Source organism: Hemitrygon akajei, chromosome 9, assembly GCF_048418815.1.
Source record: "Hemitrygon akajei chromosome 9, sHemAka1.3, whole genome shotgun sequence".
Lineage (NCBI taxonomy): Eukaryota > Metazoa > Chordata > Chondrichthyes > Myliobatiformes > Dasyatidae > Hemitrygon > Hemitrygon akajei.
In genome coordinates, this window is record NC_133132.1 from 150,220,263 (window position 1) to 150,239,468 (window position 19,206).

Sequence of the window (19,206 nt, forward strand, 5' to 3'; positions counted from 1 at the left end):
ATTAAACCAAGCTCTTATCTGTGGTGAAGAGACTAATGGAAGGAGAACATGAGTGCAGTCCAGAAAAAAATATTTCTACTTGAATCAGCATACACATCCTCCATAATCTGAAGAGTTTTCAAGTCAGAAATGAAGCCACAATATATCACTTAAATGTTAAATCAGTCTCAAAGCACCTTTTAAGATGCTGATAAGGTTATTTGCGGCTTTGATGTGGCATAAACATATCTTATTAACTATACTCTGTCATTAAGAGTGCCACATAAGCAAATAGGTTAATCTCCTTAAAGTTTACTCAATTTACCTCCACTAATGCACTTTCTCGTGATATGTGAAGAGAAATGTCTCAGAAGATACATTGAAATCGTTATTAAACTTGTGTTATCAGGTTATACTCAGAGGATCCAAGAAACATCTTTCAAGGACAATACAGATGAGGACGACATCAATAAAGGTACTAATCATTTTGTTGTTAGCAATTATAGGAAATTAAGAAAGTCAGCTATAACAAACTCTCATTTATCTGGTAAATATGTCTCCAGGATTCTCACACAGCTGACAAAAATTTCTGAGATCATTTTTTGATAAGGCAAGGTAAATGTGAAAAGGTATTTTAAATGTATTTCTCATTATAGCTAAGGGTGGTGCAGTTGTCGGCTGATTTGTGATAGACAGTGTTTTGTTTGAGCAGTTCTCATGCAGCCAGCATATGCATGCAACGTGGCTACAGGATGACTGAGAAAATACGACATTTAACAATAAATTTTAATTTTACTGAGATATTTTACAGAAGTGCTCCAACACTTCTCAATTCTTCTTGTCAACCCTTGAGTAAAATATTCCGTTTATAAACGTATTGTACATTGACAAATTGTGCAAATAAATTGTGTTTTACTGGCTGTAAAAGCTAACTGGACCCCCATTAATTTGAAAATAAATAAAAACTGTCAAATCTAATTTTGGAGTGAGCCTGAAAATTTCAGCTGAATCGAAAATTAATAATGCATCAGCTCAGAAAAATAACCTTTGCATTTAATGAAGTATTACAAATTGCATGTATAAAGAATATATGGTAAATATGCATATGCAACATTTTTGAAAGAGTTACATATGTGTATATTTAGGTTGAAAACATAGCACTTTCCAACATTGAATGTGCTTGTCATTCAAAATGTTCAAGTTATAAATGATTTTGATTAAATGATCAACATTTCTAAAATCTTTTAATCTTTTTTTATGCACCATGAAAATAGATCTGAAGAAATGCAGCTTTCATCTTAAAGATCAAATAATTTAATCCAATAAGCAAATATCTATTTCCTGTCGTATATCTATTCTCAAATGGCATGTATTTTGCTGGGAGGTATTTATAGTTCATTTTTGAACTGTTAGTATTTCTATGCGTGGCGTAGAGATCAATATTCACACAAATCCTAATCCTTTTGTTAGCTGTTCACGAGTAAACCTATAGCTTTACTCCAATGCAGCACCCCTCATGAAGTCCAGCAGCAGAGACCAAATGTGTGACAATTGCCCTCTTCTTGAGATGGGGAAGCAAGTTGAATATCAGTGCAGTAATTATTTTGGGTAATTTTAATATTTCAAATTGTTTAAGTTATTTTATAACCTTTTAAAATATGTAATTTTTGCCATTTAATGATTTTAATACTTTAAGCTGTTTTGAAAGCTTCTGACCAGCAGAAATGGCATAAAAAAAAATCTCCCATGGTGTATTGCTAAATGTGCTAACCTAGAGGATTTGGCTTAATAAAGCCAAATTTGGCTCCTTCTACCTTAGGCTACGAACTTATCAATCACCCCATATGAGTTATTAACTGATGTGTTATTAACTTCAAACTTTCCACATAATCACTCAACGGGTTGAACAGCATGTGCATGTAACAAGAGCTGGATAACTCATCTCCTTCTACCTTAGGCCACAAACTTATCAATCACCCCTGCTGTGGACACTTTCTGGAGGTCCAAGATCCGTATGCTCCACGACCACTGGACTAAGTGTGTAAATGTAGGAGGGGACTATGTTGAAAAGTAAATGTGCTAGGTTTTCTAAAATTGACTCCCTCTAGTTTAGGCCACAAACTTATCAATCACCCCTCGTACAAATTTACGAGGATCATAGATATGGTAGGTAGGTAACGTTTTACTTCATAGTTAAACCTTAGCAAGCATAACCTTAACCAAACAGCATGCCACAAGATAAGGAGTAGGAAATTTAGCGGAGATTTGAGAAAGAATTTTTACACCCTGAGCATATATGGAATCTGAAACACACTGATGGGCAATGAGAATGGTGGCAGGGATCCTCACAACATTTAGGATAGTTCTTGTATCTACATCTTATATGCAAGTACTGCAAAATTTATCAGTATAGATAGGTACTACATGGCCAACATAGACATAAGCCTCTTTCTGTGCCTATGACTATGGCAGATTTACATGCATTAACCCTTACAGTCCCTGCAGGGCTTCACTGTTATGGATGGAGTCACCTTTTTCCAAGAAATGCTGTCTTGTTCTGAGGAGATTTGATGAGCACAGGAACATTACATAGTTCAGTGTTCATTAACATACTGATTAGTATTGTAGTAATAATAACCTTCTTTATAGGGCCCCTGCTCCCTCCTTCTTTAGTCCTGACGAAGGGTCTCGGCCCAAAACGTTGACTGCTCCTTTCAGCGGATGCTGCCCGACCTGCTGAGTTCATCCAGCTTTTTTCTACGTCTTGATTAGTATTGTGACCTTTTGGCCACTAGGGGGAGCTTAATTATAATTTCCCAACTAGTCAAAATAAAATTAAACCTGCCAATATTCTTATTCCTGCAATATCTAACACAAAAAACATAGTAATATGTGGTATAAAATGTAAAATTATCTCACGTTATATACAAGTATAATCAGCATTCTACCAGTTGAACATAAGCCATACGGTTTACAAAGGTACTGCAAATCAAAATCAGAATCAGATTTAAGATCACCGGCATATAAAATACCATGAAATGCGAATCTATCTCTCAAGATGTTCCAGTACCATTTCAAGATTTGCACATTTGGTATACTTTCCTTAGCCATTAGCTCTCTTTAGTCAGTTGCCTGAAATTTGAAAGGCTTTGAAAGATAGAGTTAATTTTATGTAGTGGTTTTAATGACAGTCAGCTTCTTATGTTAGTAATAGAAAACTTCAAAATAAATGAAAAGTTGCAGGCAGCCTCCTATTTTATTGACAGTCTGAGCTTCAGAACTGAGAAGGAAGAGACTGATGCTGATATTTTTATATAGCCTGTATAAAGTTGTTGAAGTTTGGTAAGGCAGATCATCTATTCTAACCATATTTGCTTTGCAAATTTTGTCTGGGAGGTGAGTCCTTATCTGTGCTGAGATAACATGTTCTCCACCGAGAAGCTAAAATTTGGGATATAATCCTGGTGTCCCAGTACAATTGACATAGATGTGTTATGATACCAGCCCCCTCCTTTGCGAGAATCGCAAGAGCCCTAGTGAAGGGGGGGGTCAATGACCCAAGAGAGAGAGAGACGTGCTGAACAGCCACAGGAAATGGGAGAGAGAGGGAGACGTGCTGAATACCACATTCCATCGGGATGCAGAATAAAGCGACCCTGACTATTGTCTCATGAAGACCACGTGTAAAGCCCTCAGGCAAAGTGGGCTGGTTGAGAGAGAGATGGACACCTGTGATCCCGTGAGGAAGTATAAAGGAGGGTCTGGGGGGGGACGACCCCTCCAGACGCACCAAGGAGACACGATAGCGATCCCGTCGTAGCGGGAAGCCATTTTGAAGGAAGCCACGTGCGTTAGATTCCGAATCGGGAGTCTGTGGCTGGAATCACGGACAATTGCTTTTAACTAACAACAGGAAAGCCTGCTCTCCTGATTCCACAGCTTTGCTTCATAAGGACCTGGGCAAGTGTTCCTTTTCTCACCAATCTCTCTCTCTCTCTCCAACACGGGAAACTCAGCGGTTCCCAAAAGGCTGAAGTCTGTCGACTTTTGAATGACTGTTATATTTTTCCAAATGGACAAGATATTATCCCCTAGACAACGATAGAGCTTATTTCTGATTGATCATTACTATACCTGCGCTTTAGATTGAGTATTGACGACTTATGGTATCTGAATGTTTGTATTAACCTTCCTTTTGTGCCCCTTTATAAATAAAAACGTTTTAAAAATGGTACCATCAGACTTCAGTGGACCTCTCTATCTTTGCTGGTAAGTGATCCAGTTACGGGATACGTAACAGATGGAAGGAGAGACAGAAGAAATATTCAGGGAGTGTCAGCCTTGGTTAGAATTTAAAAGTGTGGTCTATTGGCTCAATTGTACAGTTTCTTGATCAAGTTTATTTGCATAAGAGGGGAATTTACACTAATATCAGTGCTTACTTAGTTAAGTTGTAAGAGCACTTTTGATAAGTTTGAGTGGTATTTATTAGGAGATTGAAGAAGCAATCTAATTTAAGGATTTATAATGAAGGAATTTAACACAACAGACAATAACAGAAATTAAGTTAACAAAGAATTTGTTCTCCATACTCCATTTCTGTTTTCCTCTCTCACCTTTTCCTTACCTGTCCATCACCTTCCTCTGGTGTTCCTCCTCCTTTCCCTTCTTCCATGGTGCTCTACCCTCTCCTATCAGATCCCCCCTCCTCCAGTCCTTTATCTCTATCACAATCAACTTCCCAGCTCTTTACATCACACCCTCCTCTCTCCCTTTCACCTACCACCTTGTACTTCTTCCTCCCCTCTCCCCTCCTTCATACTCTGATTTATCATCTTCTTTTCGACAGTCCTGATGAAGGGTCTCCTATGAAACATCAAAGTGGAGACTCTTCATCAGGACCAACCTACCTGCTGAGTTCCTCCATTATTTTGTGTGCATTGCCAAAGAATTTGAAATCAGTTTCAATTTCACAGCAGTATAAAACATTGTGATGATTTTTAAATGGTTACGTGAAATGGAAGGTATTAGCTTTTTGCCGGGTTGGTTCAGATGAGTTCAATGGAGGTTCAGCTATTTTACACTTTCACCAAGATCTTTCCTCTTGACAAGAAATTACCTTGTAGATGTGCAAAGCAAAGGTGCTGGAATATTGAAAATCAAGATTGTTGTATTAAATCAGGAATATATTTTTGTAATACCTTATAATTGTATTTAATTTGGTTTTTAATTTGGCAGCCATAATAACACACAGATACATTTACGTAAGAGTCCTATGTTACTAACAAAATTAAATTCTTGGTGTTGCATCTTGAATTTTTGTGAACTGATTTTTGTGAACATTTATTTTTCAAAACCTTTAGCTTCCTTCCTTCGAAAGTAAATTCCCATAATTTCAAACACACTGCTAATGAAATATTATTTTTACAGAATTCACGACTAATCATGTGAAGAAAATCAGAGTTCTTGGTAAAGATCTTCTCCAATCAAACATCACCTGAATTAAGAACTTTATCATTTCACTGCAATTCAAGGATTTTGATTATCAACGAGAGAAAAGAATGAATTTAACATATCTTGAAAATCCAGATGATGTACAATACTGTTTTCAATTTGTTAACACATCCTGTCCCAAAGTCACAAGGCCAATAGCAATCAAAGCAACCTTGTACATTTTTATTAGCTTTTCAATATTAATTTCCATATTTGGAAATCTGGTGGTGATCATTTCAGTTTTACATTTCAAGCAACTACAGACACCCACCAATTATCTTGTATTATCTTTAGCATTTGTTGATTTCTTGGTTGGCTTTATAGTATTGCCTTATAGTATGATCAGGTCTATAGAAACATGTTGGTATTTTGGACACATGTTTTGTAAAATTCATTCAATTCTTGATATTATGTTAACTATAGTTTCAATTTATAATATATGTTTTATTGCAGTTGATCGATACTACGCCATTTGTGATCCCTTTCTCTATTCTATAAAAATAACCCTGCCTGTGACAATCGTCACTGTTTCTTTAATCTGGCTATTTGCTATCTTTTATGGTTTTAGACTGATCTTGTCAGACTTCAGTAAAAAGTCATTAGATGATTACATACTTGCTACGACTTGCGAAGGCAGCTGCATCGCATATGCTAAGTTTGAGGGGCACGTAGATGCATTGATCGTATTTTGTGTTCCCGTTTCTATCATTCTGGGCATATACGTTAAAATATTTTTTGTGGTAAAATGTAAACATGGCAGAGTAATTGGAAACATGCCAAGCAATAATGATAACCTGGAAGAAAACAACACTGGAAACTTACATAAAAAGCAACAAATAGCTGTAAAAAATCAAAGTGCAATAATGGGAATTTTTACGTTCTCCTGGCTGCCTTTCTATGTAAATAACATTTTTGATCCATATTTTAATTTTTTAATCCCAACAGCTTTAGGTGATGTAATTACTTGGTTTGGATTCTTTAATTCTACTTTGAACCCAATTCTTTATGCTTATTTATATCCATGGTATCGCAAAACACTCAAGCTCATACTCTCTTGTGAGGTATTTAGCTCGGATTCAGCTACAATAGATTTCTTTTCAGAATAACTAAAAATGTTTGTCTTGGAATTGCACAAAATGATTAAAACTCTTCATAGCCATTGTGTTTCAAAATCTCTTTATTTCCTTTCAGACAGTTGGGAACACTGTTACCTGTCAGTCAAACGACTTTATTTTTGGAGATTGAATCACAAAATTGAGTCTTTCAGTTTATTGAAATGCCAATGGAGATCTGTGATGTCAGAGCCGTCATATTTCAGGGCTCCATCTGCCCTTTCAGATAGATGTATAAGGTCGCATGAATCATTTTGAAGAAGACCAAGAGATTTTCTCTGATATCCTTAAGTATCCTTCACTAGTCTTAGAAAATCTGCTGATTTTGTCATTGCCACGTCATTGCTTATGGGAACTTGTTGCTTACAAATTGGTGACAACATGTCTGTTATTTAAACAATGCTTTAGGTTATCCACTCAGAGAATGAGTAACATAAACAGAAATTTACTCTTTCTTTAACCATGACCAAAAAGATTAATCCTACTGACTAGAGGGCAGTCTTTCTCATGTACATCTGTGAAACTAAAATCAAGAACAAGATTGGATTGCAAAAGACAGCAGTTCAAAACTCTCTAGGATAAGTACCTTAAAATGAATTACTGACATGGGAGAATGTCATTTTACTTTTTTTCTGCTTGAAGTATATTATGAGAATTAAAATGAACCTGTTTAAATTTGCTGTCCTGTGCACTGTGAGGCTAAGCACAGCTCCAATGCCACATTCCAGCTTGCTGATAACACCACTGGCACAGGCCGAACCAAAGGTAGTGATGAATCAGCATATAGGTAGATAGATAGATAGATACTTTATTCATCCCCATGGGGAAATTCAACATTTTTTCCAATGTCCCATACACTTATTGTAGCAAAACTAATTACATACAATACTTAACTCAGTAAAAATATGATATGCATCTAAAATCACCCTCTCAAAAAGCATTAATAATAGCTTTTAAAAAGTTCTTAAGTAGCTTACTTAAATACATTGAGTCCTAACCCCGGCACTTTAACATATCTTACTCCTGGCGGTTGAATTGTAGGGGAGGGAGGTTGATAATTTGGCTGAGTGGTGCCATAACAACAACCTCTTACTCAATGTCAGCAAGCTAAGGAGCTGATTATAGTCTTCAAGAGAAGGAAACCAGAGGTACCTGAGCCAGTCCTCATCGGAGGATGAGAGGTGGAGAGGGTCGGCAACTTTAAATTCCTCAGTGTTATTATTTCAGCGAGCCTGTCCTGGGCCCAGCCCACAAGTATTGTGCAATTATGATGAAAGCACAGCAGCGCCTCAACTTCTTTAGGAGTTTGTAGAGATTCGGCATGACATCTAAAACTTTGACAAGCTTCAAGCGATGTGTGGTGGAGAGTGTATCGACTGGGTGTGTCACAGTCTGGTATGGATACTCCAATGCCCTTGAACAGAAAATCCTAGTAAAAGTAGTAGATATGCCCCAATCCATCATGGATAAAGCCCTCCTCACTGCTGAGCACATCTACATGAAAGACTGTTGGAGAGAAACAGTATCCATCGTCAGGGACCCCCTCTACCCAGGTCATGCTCTCTTTTCAGTGTTGCCATCAGGAAGAAAGTACAGGAGCCTCAGGTCCCACACCACCAGGTTCAGGAACAGTTAATATTCCTCAACCATCAGGCTCTTGATCCAAAGGTGATAACTTCATTCAACTTCAGTTGCCCCATTACCGAACTGTTCCCATTCCCTGTTGTCTCACTTTCAAGGACTCTTTATCTCACGTTCACAAATTTTATTGTTTATTTATTATTGTTATTATCATTTCTTTTTTTATTCTTTTGTATTTGCACAGTTTGTTGTCTTTTGCACACTTGTTGTCCGCCCCTTTGGGTATTGTCTTTCATTGATTCTATTAAGGTTATTGGGTTTTATTGAATGTGCCCATAAGAAAATGAATCTCAGGGTTGTGATAATGTATCTACTTTGACTTTTGAACTTTGAGCTTCTCCAACCACCCCGGAGGAGCCTCTGAGATGGTTTCACAGCCACAAATCTCACCTGCCAGGTAGAGTGACACCCCTGTACTCCTTGTCAGGGAAGATGCTCTCCCACAAGAGGAAGAAATCCTCCACAGTGAATGGCACAATTTAAAATTTGCTTTTCTGTATGTTTATAGTAGTTATATTGTATAGTATATTGTGTTTAGTATATTTCTCTTGGAGTTTATAGCTCAGCAGAGAGGAGTGGAGTGTATTTAATATTTCAGTAATATTTGACTAATATTTTGAATATATTGTTTGATTCAACATTCTTTGTTCACAGAATTCATCAGGGGTTATATGTAAAAGTCATTATGACACCATGCCATATCTGAGTGCCTCACTAAACTAATACAAAGAGTAGACATGCAGCATCCTGGATCCTATGTTTTTCTTTCGATCAGTTTCTAGAGTTACAAAACATGACAGTAGATTTCCTCATATTGCACCGGGGACTTGTAGATTCTGACCACTGACCATTTACGAGGATGATTCCTGGAATGCAGGGACTAATATATGAGGAGCGTTTGTTGGCTCTTGGACTGTATTCATTAGAGTATAGAAGAATGAGAGGGGATCTCATAGAAACATTGCGAATGTTGAAAGGGTTGGACAGAGTAGATGTGGAAAGGCTGTTTCCTTTGATGGGTAAGTCACAGTCTCACAAAAGGCCACAATCTCAGAATTGGAGGGTACCCATTCAAAACAGAGATGAGGACAATTTTTTTTAGGCAGAGGGTTGTGGATTTATGGAATTCGTTGCCACATACAGCTGTGGAGGCCCGATCATTGAGGGTGTTTAAGGAGGAGATTGATAGGTGTCTAATTAGTCAGGGTATCAAGGGATATGGGGAAAAAGCCAGAAATTGGAACTAGATGGGAGAATAGTTTAGCTCATGGTGGAGTGGTGGAGCAGACTCAATGGGCCGAATGGTCTACTTCTGCTCCTTTGTCTTGTGATCTTGTGACCAATTTGAACAATTTATTATGATGAACTATTCAAAGTATTTGAGGTAGACTTTATTTTTAATTTTAATAGCTATTAATTTCCCTTGAATTTCAGGGTGATTTAAAAGTATAAGAAGTCTAGTGTATCTTTAACAACCGGCAAAGACCTGCCTCAGACCTTGCAGGAAATCAGGGGTTTCAGGAGAGGGCTCAGAGGGTTCACTGCTCAGAATTCACCACTGTGGAGAGCCAATGGTTACTTCTATGCGTAGAAGGGTTTCATCAGTACTGGCCAATAGTGACAAAATGGCTCCAGTGAATTTGTAAGAACCTGTTAGCATTTTGAATGTCCTATTCCCCACTGTCTGATCAGGTGAGTGCTTTAGTTGTCTATACTTATGGAATCATTGTAGTGGAGCTAGATATGGGATGTAGCTGTCAGTGCTCTCTTCTTATTCGCACACTACTACAATCTCAACACAATCTGACAAGACTCCTCAGTGTCTATACTAATAAAGAGTCTATTCAAACAGTAAATCTGTTCACAATGTCAGTATTTCATAGTGATATGATAAAAAATACATGCATTGACTTTAATTTTACTGCAAAAGAATTATTGAAATTAATTATGTGATCCATATGATTCTGAGATCATGTACACTTGATAATTCTAGATTTACATCTCTAAAGTGAAGTTCTTCAACTTAAAAACACAAAACAAATTCTCATTTTTTCTAAATTTAAAATTTGAATGTCACCTAGTGTCTCAAGGTGCAAGCTCAGATTTTGAAAGAGCAATTCAGACTTCACAGTGCCTGACACTCTGTCCACACAATCCTGAGATACTGCTGTCTATAATTTCCTTGACCTGCATATAAGTGTATTGTTGATCCACTCCAATCCTTAGATCTGCTTTCCTTACAATGAAAGGGTTTGCTTTCCTTTTATGCTTGACTGCCTTTGCAACCTTCTGTTCTGATAAACATTTGGCCGCCAATACAAAATGACACGCTTTTTATTTACTTACTGCTTATTTCAACATATAGCTGACAGCAAGCCCTTCTGGCCTGGCCAGTCTACACACCTCAATTACACCCATTAACCTACTAACCCGTATGTCTTTGGAATGTGGGAGGAAATCTGAACACTGGAGGGAGCTCACGAACTCCTGATTCTTCAAAGACAAAATTTATTTCAAATTTGAAAATCACCTTTATATCAACTATGTTTCCTCTTGTCCTGTATTACACATAAAATGGAGCGCAGATGACATCCTTTTAATTGAAAGTAATTAATAACATGTCAAATTTGCTTTTGTAAAAAATGCTTTTCTCAAGTTTCACGCTATGCACAACCACCAGGTGATCCAATAGTCCCAGGCAAAATAAACAGAACATTTAGCAGACTCATGTTTAATGTGTGCTTACAGATTACCTTTGGTATTACTAATAGTAAGACTGAGTTAATGTCATTGCAAGGAGAGACAGAGTTAGGGATTAAGAGAGTTACTAATCCTATTATGTAAATAGCACTATGATAGTGCAGTGGTTACCATGGCGCCATACAACTCGGGGCATTGGAGTTTGGAGTTCAAATCCCAGTGTCCTCTGTAAGGAGATTCTGTAAGGGCATTCCTTGTGGAATGCGTGGGTTTTCCTCAGTGCTTCGGTGTCCTCCCACAGTCCAAAGACATACCGGGTAGGCTAATTGGTCCCGTGATTGGGTTAGGATTAAATCGGGGTTGTTGGGGGTTGCTGGGTCGGAAGGGGCTATTCTGTGTTGTATCTCTAAATAATTAAATATATAAATGACAAAAGGCTGCAGAGATCTGAGGTACAGAAGGATCTAGGTGTTAGTGCATGATTCATAAAATATGCACGTCTAGATAGATAGATAGATAGATAGATAGATAGATACTTTATTCATCCCCATGGGGAAATTCAACATTTTTTCCAATGTCCCATACACTTGTTGTAGCAAAAACTCATTACATACAATACTTAACTCAGTAATAATATGATATGCATCTAAAACACTAACTCAAAAAGCATTAATAATAGCTTTAAAAAAGTTCTTAAGTCCTGGCAGTTGAATTGTAAAGCCTAATGGCATTGGGGAGTATTGACCTCTTCATCCTGTCTGAGGAGCATTGCATCGACAGTAACCTGTCGCTGAAACTGCTTCTCTGTCTCTGGATGGTGCTATGTAGAGGATGTTCAGGGTTTTCCATAATTGACCGTAGCCTACTCAGCGCCCTTCGCTCAGCTACCGATGTTAAACTCTCCAGTACTTTGCCCACGACAGAGCCCGCGGGACACAGACACAGCAAGAAATTAAGGAAGCTCACCCGATCTACTTCCTCCAAGAGAACCTTGCCATGGTTTGGAGGCTTGCATGCCCCAGTGATCTGGTGAGCTACATTGGCTGGAGTCAGAGGTTTATGCTTTGGCTCTTGATAGGGTCACCCATGCCAAACAGGTCAAAGGGGAGAGGACAGACTACAGGTGGTCCACTAGCATGGTTTGATTTGGGTGATTTCAGCAAAAGAACAGTACTGTCTGACCTTTAGTGCAACTCCTTGAAAGTAAGAATAAGGGAGAATAAAACTACAGCTGTGCAAATTCCTGCAGCATCTGGAGATCCTGTGGTGTCTGTCTTGGAGGCTGAAGTCAGAAAATGCTTAAGGAGGATGAACCCTCGTAAGATGACAGGGTCTGACGGTGCACCTGAAAACCTGTGCCAGCCAACTGGTAGGACTGTTCAAGGACATCTTCAATCTCTCACTGGTGCTGTCAGAGGTTCCCATCTGTTTCAAAAGGGTGAATCGCCCAGTGACACACCCATGTACTATGATGAAGTGCTTTGAGAGGTTGGTCATGGCCAGAATCAACTCCTGCCTGAGCAAGGACCTGGACCCACTGTAATTTGCCTTTGCCACAATATGTCTATAGTGGGTGCAATCTCATTGAATCTCCACCCACTCTTGGATCACCTGTACAATACCAATACCAATGTCAGACTGCTGTTTATTGATTGCATCTTACCAATTAACACCATCATACCCTCTGTCTAATCAACAAGCTCCAAAACCTGGTCCTCTGTATCTCTCTCTCTCTCTGTCTCTGTAACTGGATCTTTGACTTGCTGATAGGGAGGCCACAGTCAGTGCAGATCAGAAATAACATCTCTTCCTCACTGACAACAACACTGGCACACCTGTTGGATGCTTGCTTAGCTCATGGCCCTACTTTCTCCACACCCATGATTGAGTGGCTAGGCTCAGCTCAAACACCATCTATAAATTTGCCAATGACACAACTATTGTTGGCTAAATTTCAGACGGTGTCAAGGAGACACACAGGAGTGAGACAGACCAGCTGGTTGAGTAGTGTTGTAATAAAGCCTTGCTCTTAACATTAGTAAGAGCAAGGAATTGATTGTGGACTTCAGGAAGGTCAAGATGAGGGAACACACTCTAGTCCTCATTGAGGGATCAGAAGTGGAAAGGGTGAGCAACTTCAAGTTCATGGGTTTCAACATCTCTGAAGATCTATTGTGGGCCCAACATATTGTTGCAATTACAAAGAAGGTATGACAGCAGCTATATTTCATTAGGAGTCAGAGGAGACTTGGTACATCACCAAAGACTCACTCAAAGTTCTACAAGTGCAACATAGAGTGCATTCTGACTGGTTGCATCGCTGTCTGATATGGAGGGGCTACCGTATAGGATTGGCAAAAGCTGCAAACTCAGCAGCCTCCATCTTGCACATTAGCTTCCCCAGCATCGAGAACATTTTCAGAAAGCGATGCCCCAAAAAGGCAGCACCCTTCATTAAGGAACCCCATCACTCAGGACAAGCCCTCTTCTCATTACTACCATCAAGTGGGAGGCACAGGAACTGAGGACACGTGCTCAGTTTGCAATGTAATTTCATGAATTTCAATCCAATGACATTAAACCTGATTCTGATTCTCTGGTGGAGGTGGGTGCACATATTTTGTGAATGGGTAACGTCAACACCGGAGATGATTAACCTCACCCTGCACCTCTTCGGCTGTCAATTACAATGTTTGATGGAATTTATGCACATGGTGAAAACGTTAGAAGAGGCAAATGAATTGAAACAGTTCCAGTGATATTAAACATTGGCCATCATGTTGGTTACAGGAAGTGACGATTCTTTCTGCAATGCAAAATGTATCAGGGCTTTCAAACAGTGCCCTCGAAGCAACATAAGTGCAGTTGGTGAAACCATATACCACAGGTGAGCTTGCAGTCTAGCTGAAGGCTTTTAAATGTCTGGGCATGTTGCTCTTTCTCAAGGGAGAAAGAGATGAATTTAGTTCTCCTGCAGTTGAGAGATTCTGAGAATTCTCCAGCATGGTTTTGATGCTCCTTACAATGAGCTGGAAAGAATTGAAGGCATGGAACATCATGATCCAACACCAATAGTCATATGCAGTAGCTTTAGTCTGGTTCTATGGCTGATAGTAAATGTTGTGCATTTAATACTTCAGTAATATTTAAATAATATTATAAATACATTGTTTGATTACGCATCCTTTGCTGTTTACATAATTCATTATGGGTTACATGTAAAAGTACCAGAATGGCATATGTCATTATACGCATCGTAAGAGTGTGCCTCACTGAAGTAAAAATGGAGTAGACGCATTCATCACAGCTCCTGTGGTTCTCTTTCAATTAATTTCTGGAGTTACAAATCATAAAATTGGCAACCAGTAAGTTTTAAAAAGAAGCCAAGATGACTACCTACTTATTGAAGGGCAGCAAGACGTTTGAGTTTAAAAAGAAAAGTGCAGCACACATTCTTTGCAAGAGGAGAGACATACGAGTTTTCAAAAAAAAGGCAAAAAATGGACGAAATTCACAGGTTCATAGAAGTGAATACTGAATAATAATAATAATAATAATAAATATTTTTTTAAAAGCAGAAAGGCTGGCTACCTCAGAAAGATAAATGTGTTTGATTGCACAAAAGATTACTGGCTGATGTATACTGAATGAATTGAGCAGTATGTTGAAACAAATGAAATAGCCTATGAGAAACAAATCTCAGTTTTTCAGTGTCCAGAGCTGTCAAAACCACCTCCTCCAGTCCTAGAGTCAACTCCTCCAATTACCACAGAGGAGATCCCAGAACCTAAGATTGTTTCACATCCACAAATCTCTCCTGCTAAGCAGAGGGACTACTCCTTGTCAGGAAAGACATTATCTCACAAGAATAAGAAATCTTCTCCAGTGATTAAATCTTTAGGCCTGAGTGGGACAATTAAAAGTTACTATGTTGTGGATGTCTATGTCTATACAATGACTGTATAATATGTAGTATACTGTATATATAGATATATATGTGTGTGTGTGTGTGTGTGTGTGTGTGTGTGTGTGTGTGTATATGCAATCTGAGAATAAGTTAGGATGCATTCTCTATTGAGTTGGAGTTTATAGCTAAGCAGGGAGGAGTGTTTTGTAATTAATATTTGTGTAATATTGTGAATATATAGTTTGAGTAACCATTCTTTGTTTACAAAATTCATATGGGTTATATGTAAAAGTATGTGAATGGCATTTGTCATTATACACCACGTTATAAAAGTGTGTGCCCCACTGACTTAAAAACAGAGCAGACACTTCCATCCCAGCTCCTGTGTTTTTCTTTTGATTAATTTCTGGAGTTAAAAACATAACATTAAGGTCCAGGTAAGTGGCATTTTTTTTTGTCCATAGAGAGAAGCAGAATTCCTTTAAGCATTGACTCTCATCACAGTCCATTTCAAACACTCTCCTATTTTCCAGTAACGGCATATTTTAGATGTCCAGAGAGCAGATACTTCTCTCCCATACTCCTTACACACTCTGCAACGTGTGACAAGTTTTTCTTGGACCAAAATGTATTTTCCTACAACCAATTACTTTCAACACAAATAATAACAATCCTTCTATGTGATGATATCTTCATCTCTGGGGGCGGGGGTGAATCCTCCTGACAAGGCCAAGCTCACTGTTTGTTTCTCTGTTTATTGTAGTTGGCATCAATGATATCCTATCAATCTGGAAAAATTCCAATGTATAACATAGACATATAAGAAGGATTTCAGTTTGCCACTGAGAATGTTGCACTTCACTCAACCGCCTGCTGCAATCAGCTGCCATATTCACTATTGCAAGATGGAAGTACTCTGGCCTACGCATTGAGTAGTAAGAGTACAGATCTGGTTACACTGTGTAAGCGATATTTCACTGTATTCTTTTACACTTAATTAGCAGTATGTTTTTGCAGACGGTGAAATACATCATGTGATGATCTGAATTCCGTTCTATCTAAACCAAAATGCTATAGTGAAGGTAAAGTTGATCACAAACATTATCAGTGCGATTTTCTATATCATTCTGATATAACAGAGTGCCATAGTAGCTCACTCTAGCAGTACTAATTTCCTCCTCAATCTACAGAAATAGCCCAAGATATTGTTGTGTTTGGTTACTTTGAAACATAACCGAATACTTTCTGGAGCTAATATTGACAGCTCCATTGTTGTCCCTGGTTGGCTTACAGAAAAATAATCACTTTAATTTTCACATTAACAAAATGTCCAAATTGAACCTAATCACTATTACCTATAAACACAAGAGGTTCAGCAGATGTCGGAAATCCAAGAGGACACATACAAAATGCTGGAGGAACTCAGCAGGTCAGGCAACATCTGTGGAGAGGAATAAAAAATTGACATTTTGGGCCAAGATATCATGACCTTAATCCCCCTTACCTCAGTTCATTAGTCATGAACTGACCATTTCAGAAGGGCTAATATACATTACTACTGGGTCATCTATTGTGTCCAGTGCTCCTGAAGCAGCCTCCTCTACACTGGGGAGACCTGTCATAAATTGGGGAACTGCTTCCTTGAGCACCTCCACTCTATCTGTCAAAAGTGGAACTTCCCAGTGGCCAAATATTTTATTTTCAGCCCCCATTCCTGTTCTGATATGTCAGTTTATGATCTCCTCTTGTGCCAAGATGAGGGCACCCTCAGGGTGGAGGAGCAATACCTCATATTCCATCTGGGGAGCCTCCAACCTGATGGCATGTATATCCATTTCTCCTTCCGGTAAAAAAATTCTTCCCTCCCACTCCCCTCTTCTTCTGTTCCTCAATCTAGCCTGAAATTGTCCATTATAAAATTGCATTATAAAATAACCAAGACTGATTAACCCAAGAACTCCACTTAATTGACTTTATTTGCATGTCCAGAGATGAGGAGGTTAGACTGTGAGAAGAGATTGAATTGACTGGGACTCTACTCGCTGGAATTCAGAAGAATGGGAGGAAATCTTATAGAAATATAAAAATCGCTTCTACTACAAGGATCTTCAGGCAAATCTTGACTTCTCTTAGGCATATCTTTGCTTCCTTGTTTTTCTTAGGCTTATCCCCAGGAATACCCTGGGCTTTTCTTTCATCCTGACTGAAAAATCTTCTTTCCTCACCTACTGTACTATTTCCACTGTATTGTACTAAAGGGTTGCTTTAGTGTCAGGACATTTCAACAAAGCCTGCCACTTGGCCGATGCCAATTTACTGACATCAGTGATGGCATGAGAGTTGTGCTCATCTCCATTAAAGCACATGCCTTGCTTCATCCTACTTTTGAGCAAAATGACATCAGAATGTGGTGACGCTGCAGATCTACCCATTACTTCTATCATAATTGTTCTGGTCTTCTAAAGCTAAATTCCGTGACTAAGAATTACAAATAATGCTCTTTTCATCACATTTTCTCTGTAATTGTAACACTTTATTCTGCATTCTGTTATTCCTTTTCCTCATACTGCCTCAATCCATTTTTGTAATGAAATGAACTGTATAGATGACATAAAAAGAATTTTTTTCTCTGTACCTCCATATATATGACAATAATAATCAACTGCGACAATGAGCTACCCAGGAATATATTAATGTTGGAGTGGTTCAACTGGTCTGATGGATTTGAGATTACATTACTGGATTCCACTCTCATATATATTCTGAAATTTATTCTCAGTGATGATCATGACATCAAATATCTCACCCCAAGCTTTGATATGCCATTAAATCTCCACTTCTCTACATTCCTCTGATTTTTAACAGATTGGTTTCTCTCTTATTCTACTTTATTCTTAATACAATTTGATTAAATTCAGGCTAATTTGTATAAAAATGGCAGAACTTGGAGTGTATTTTGTGTTTTGCTCATCTCATGCTTCCACATTATTTTTCCAAAGGTCCCAAAGGATGGAAATGCACCTCAAATAATCACTTTGAGTCAACAAAAACCTCCTCACCAAAATCGGAGGGCATGCCAGAATTTAGAGAAACATCCCAATGTTAAGTCAAGTAATAAGTTACAGGAATTTATCTTTCAAATATAATTCTATTCTGTTCACTTGAACTGCTCACTTGAAGTAGCAGTACAATGGTATACTGTCAGAGAGAGATGCTGAGATAATCTCAACATTAGAACAGAGAACATAAACAGTGCTCTACAGGCACAAATTCTTCAGCACAATGTATCCATGCTGAATATAAAGCCAAATTAAACCAATCACTTTTTCCTGCACATAATCGTTATCTCTCTGTACGCTGCATGTCCCTGTGTCTTTCTAAGTGCTTCTTAAACTCCACTATAGAAGTATAGAAACATAGAAAACCTACAGCACAATACAGGCCTTCAGCCCACAAAGTTGTGCCGAACATGTCCCTACCTTAGAAATTACTAGGGTTACCCATAGCCCTCTATTTTACTAAGCTCCATGTACCTATCCAAAAGTCTCTTAAAAGACCCTATCGTACCCGCCTCCACCACCATCACCAGCAGCCCATTCCATGCCCTCACCACTCTCTGAGTAAAAAACTTACCCCTGGCATCTCCTCTGTACCTACTCCCCAGCACCTTAAACATGTGTCTTCTTGTGGCAACCATTTCAGCCCTGGGAAAAAGCCTCTGACTATCTACACGATCAATGCCTCTCATCATCTTATACACCTCTATCAGGTCACCTCTCATCCTCTGTTGCTCCAAGGAGAAAAGGCTGAGTTCACTCAACCTATTCTCATAAGGCATGCTCCTCAATCCAGGCAACATCCTTGTAAATCTCCTCTGCACCCTTTCTATGGCTTCCATATCCTTCCTGTAGTGAGGCGACCAGAACTGAGCACAATACCCCAAGTGGGGTCTGACCAGGGTCCTATATAGCTGCAACATTACCTCTCGGCTCCTAAAGTCAATTCCACGATTGATGGAGACCAATACACCATATGCCTTCTTAACCACAGAGTCAACCTAAGCAGCTGCTTTGAGTGTCCTATGGACTCGGACTCTAAGATCCCTCTGATCCTCCACACTGCCAAGAGTCTTACCATTAATACTATATTCTGCCATCATATTTGACCTTCCAAAATGAACCACTTCACACGTATCTGGGTTGAACTCCATCTGCCACTTCTCAGCCCAGTTTTGCATCCTATCAATTTCCCGCTGTAACCTCTGACAGCCCTCCACACTATCTACAACACCTCTAACTTCTGTGTCATCAGCGTACTTACTAACCCATCCGTCCACTTCCTCATCCAGGTCATTTTGTAAAAATTATGAAGAAT

The 19,206-nt window shown here is 38.7% G+C and overlaps 1 protein-coding gene across 2 annotated transcripts; it reads left to right on the plus strand.

The window, feature by feature from the left end:
- The first annotated feature begins 336 nt into the window (after nt 1–336).
- On the plus strand, nt 337–6,617 carry LOC140732835 (trace amine-associated receptor 4-like). 2 transcript variants are annotated; one of them, XM_073055469.1, is made up of 2 exons: nt 337–454; nt 5,410–6,617. In XM_073055469.1, exon 2 carries the CDS (start codon nt 5,541–5,543, stop codon nt 6,576–6,578), a length of 1,038 nt encoding a protein of 345 aa, XP_072911570.1. In that variant the 5' UTR covers nt 337–454; nt 5,410–5,540; the 3' UTR covers nt 6,579–6,617. The 2 variants fall into 2 exon arrangements, with proteins under 2 accessions (XP_072911570.1, XP_072911571.1); XM_073055470.1 differs by lacking the exon at nt 337–454 and adding an exon at nt 3,560–4,248.
- Nucleotides 6,618–19,206: the final 12,589 nt, after the last annotated feature.

What these genes read in the sequence shown, in the direction of transcription:
- LOC140732835 (XM_073055469.1), top strand. Translation starts at nt 5,541, where the DNA reads ATGAATTTAACATATCTTGAAAATCCAGATGATGTACAATACTGTTTT.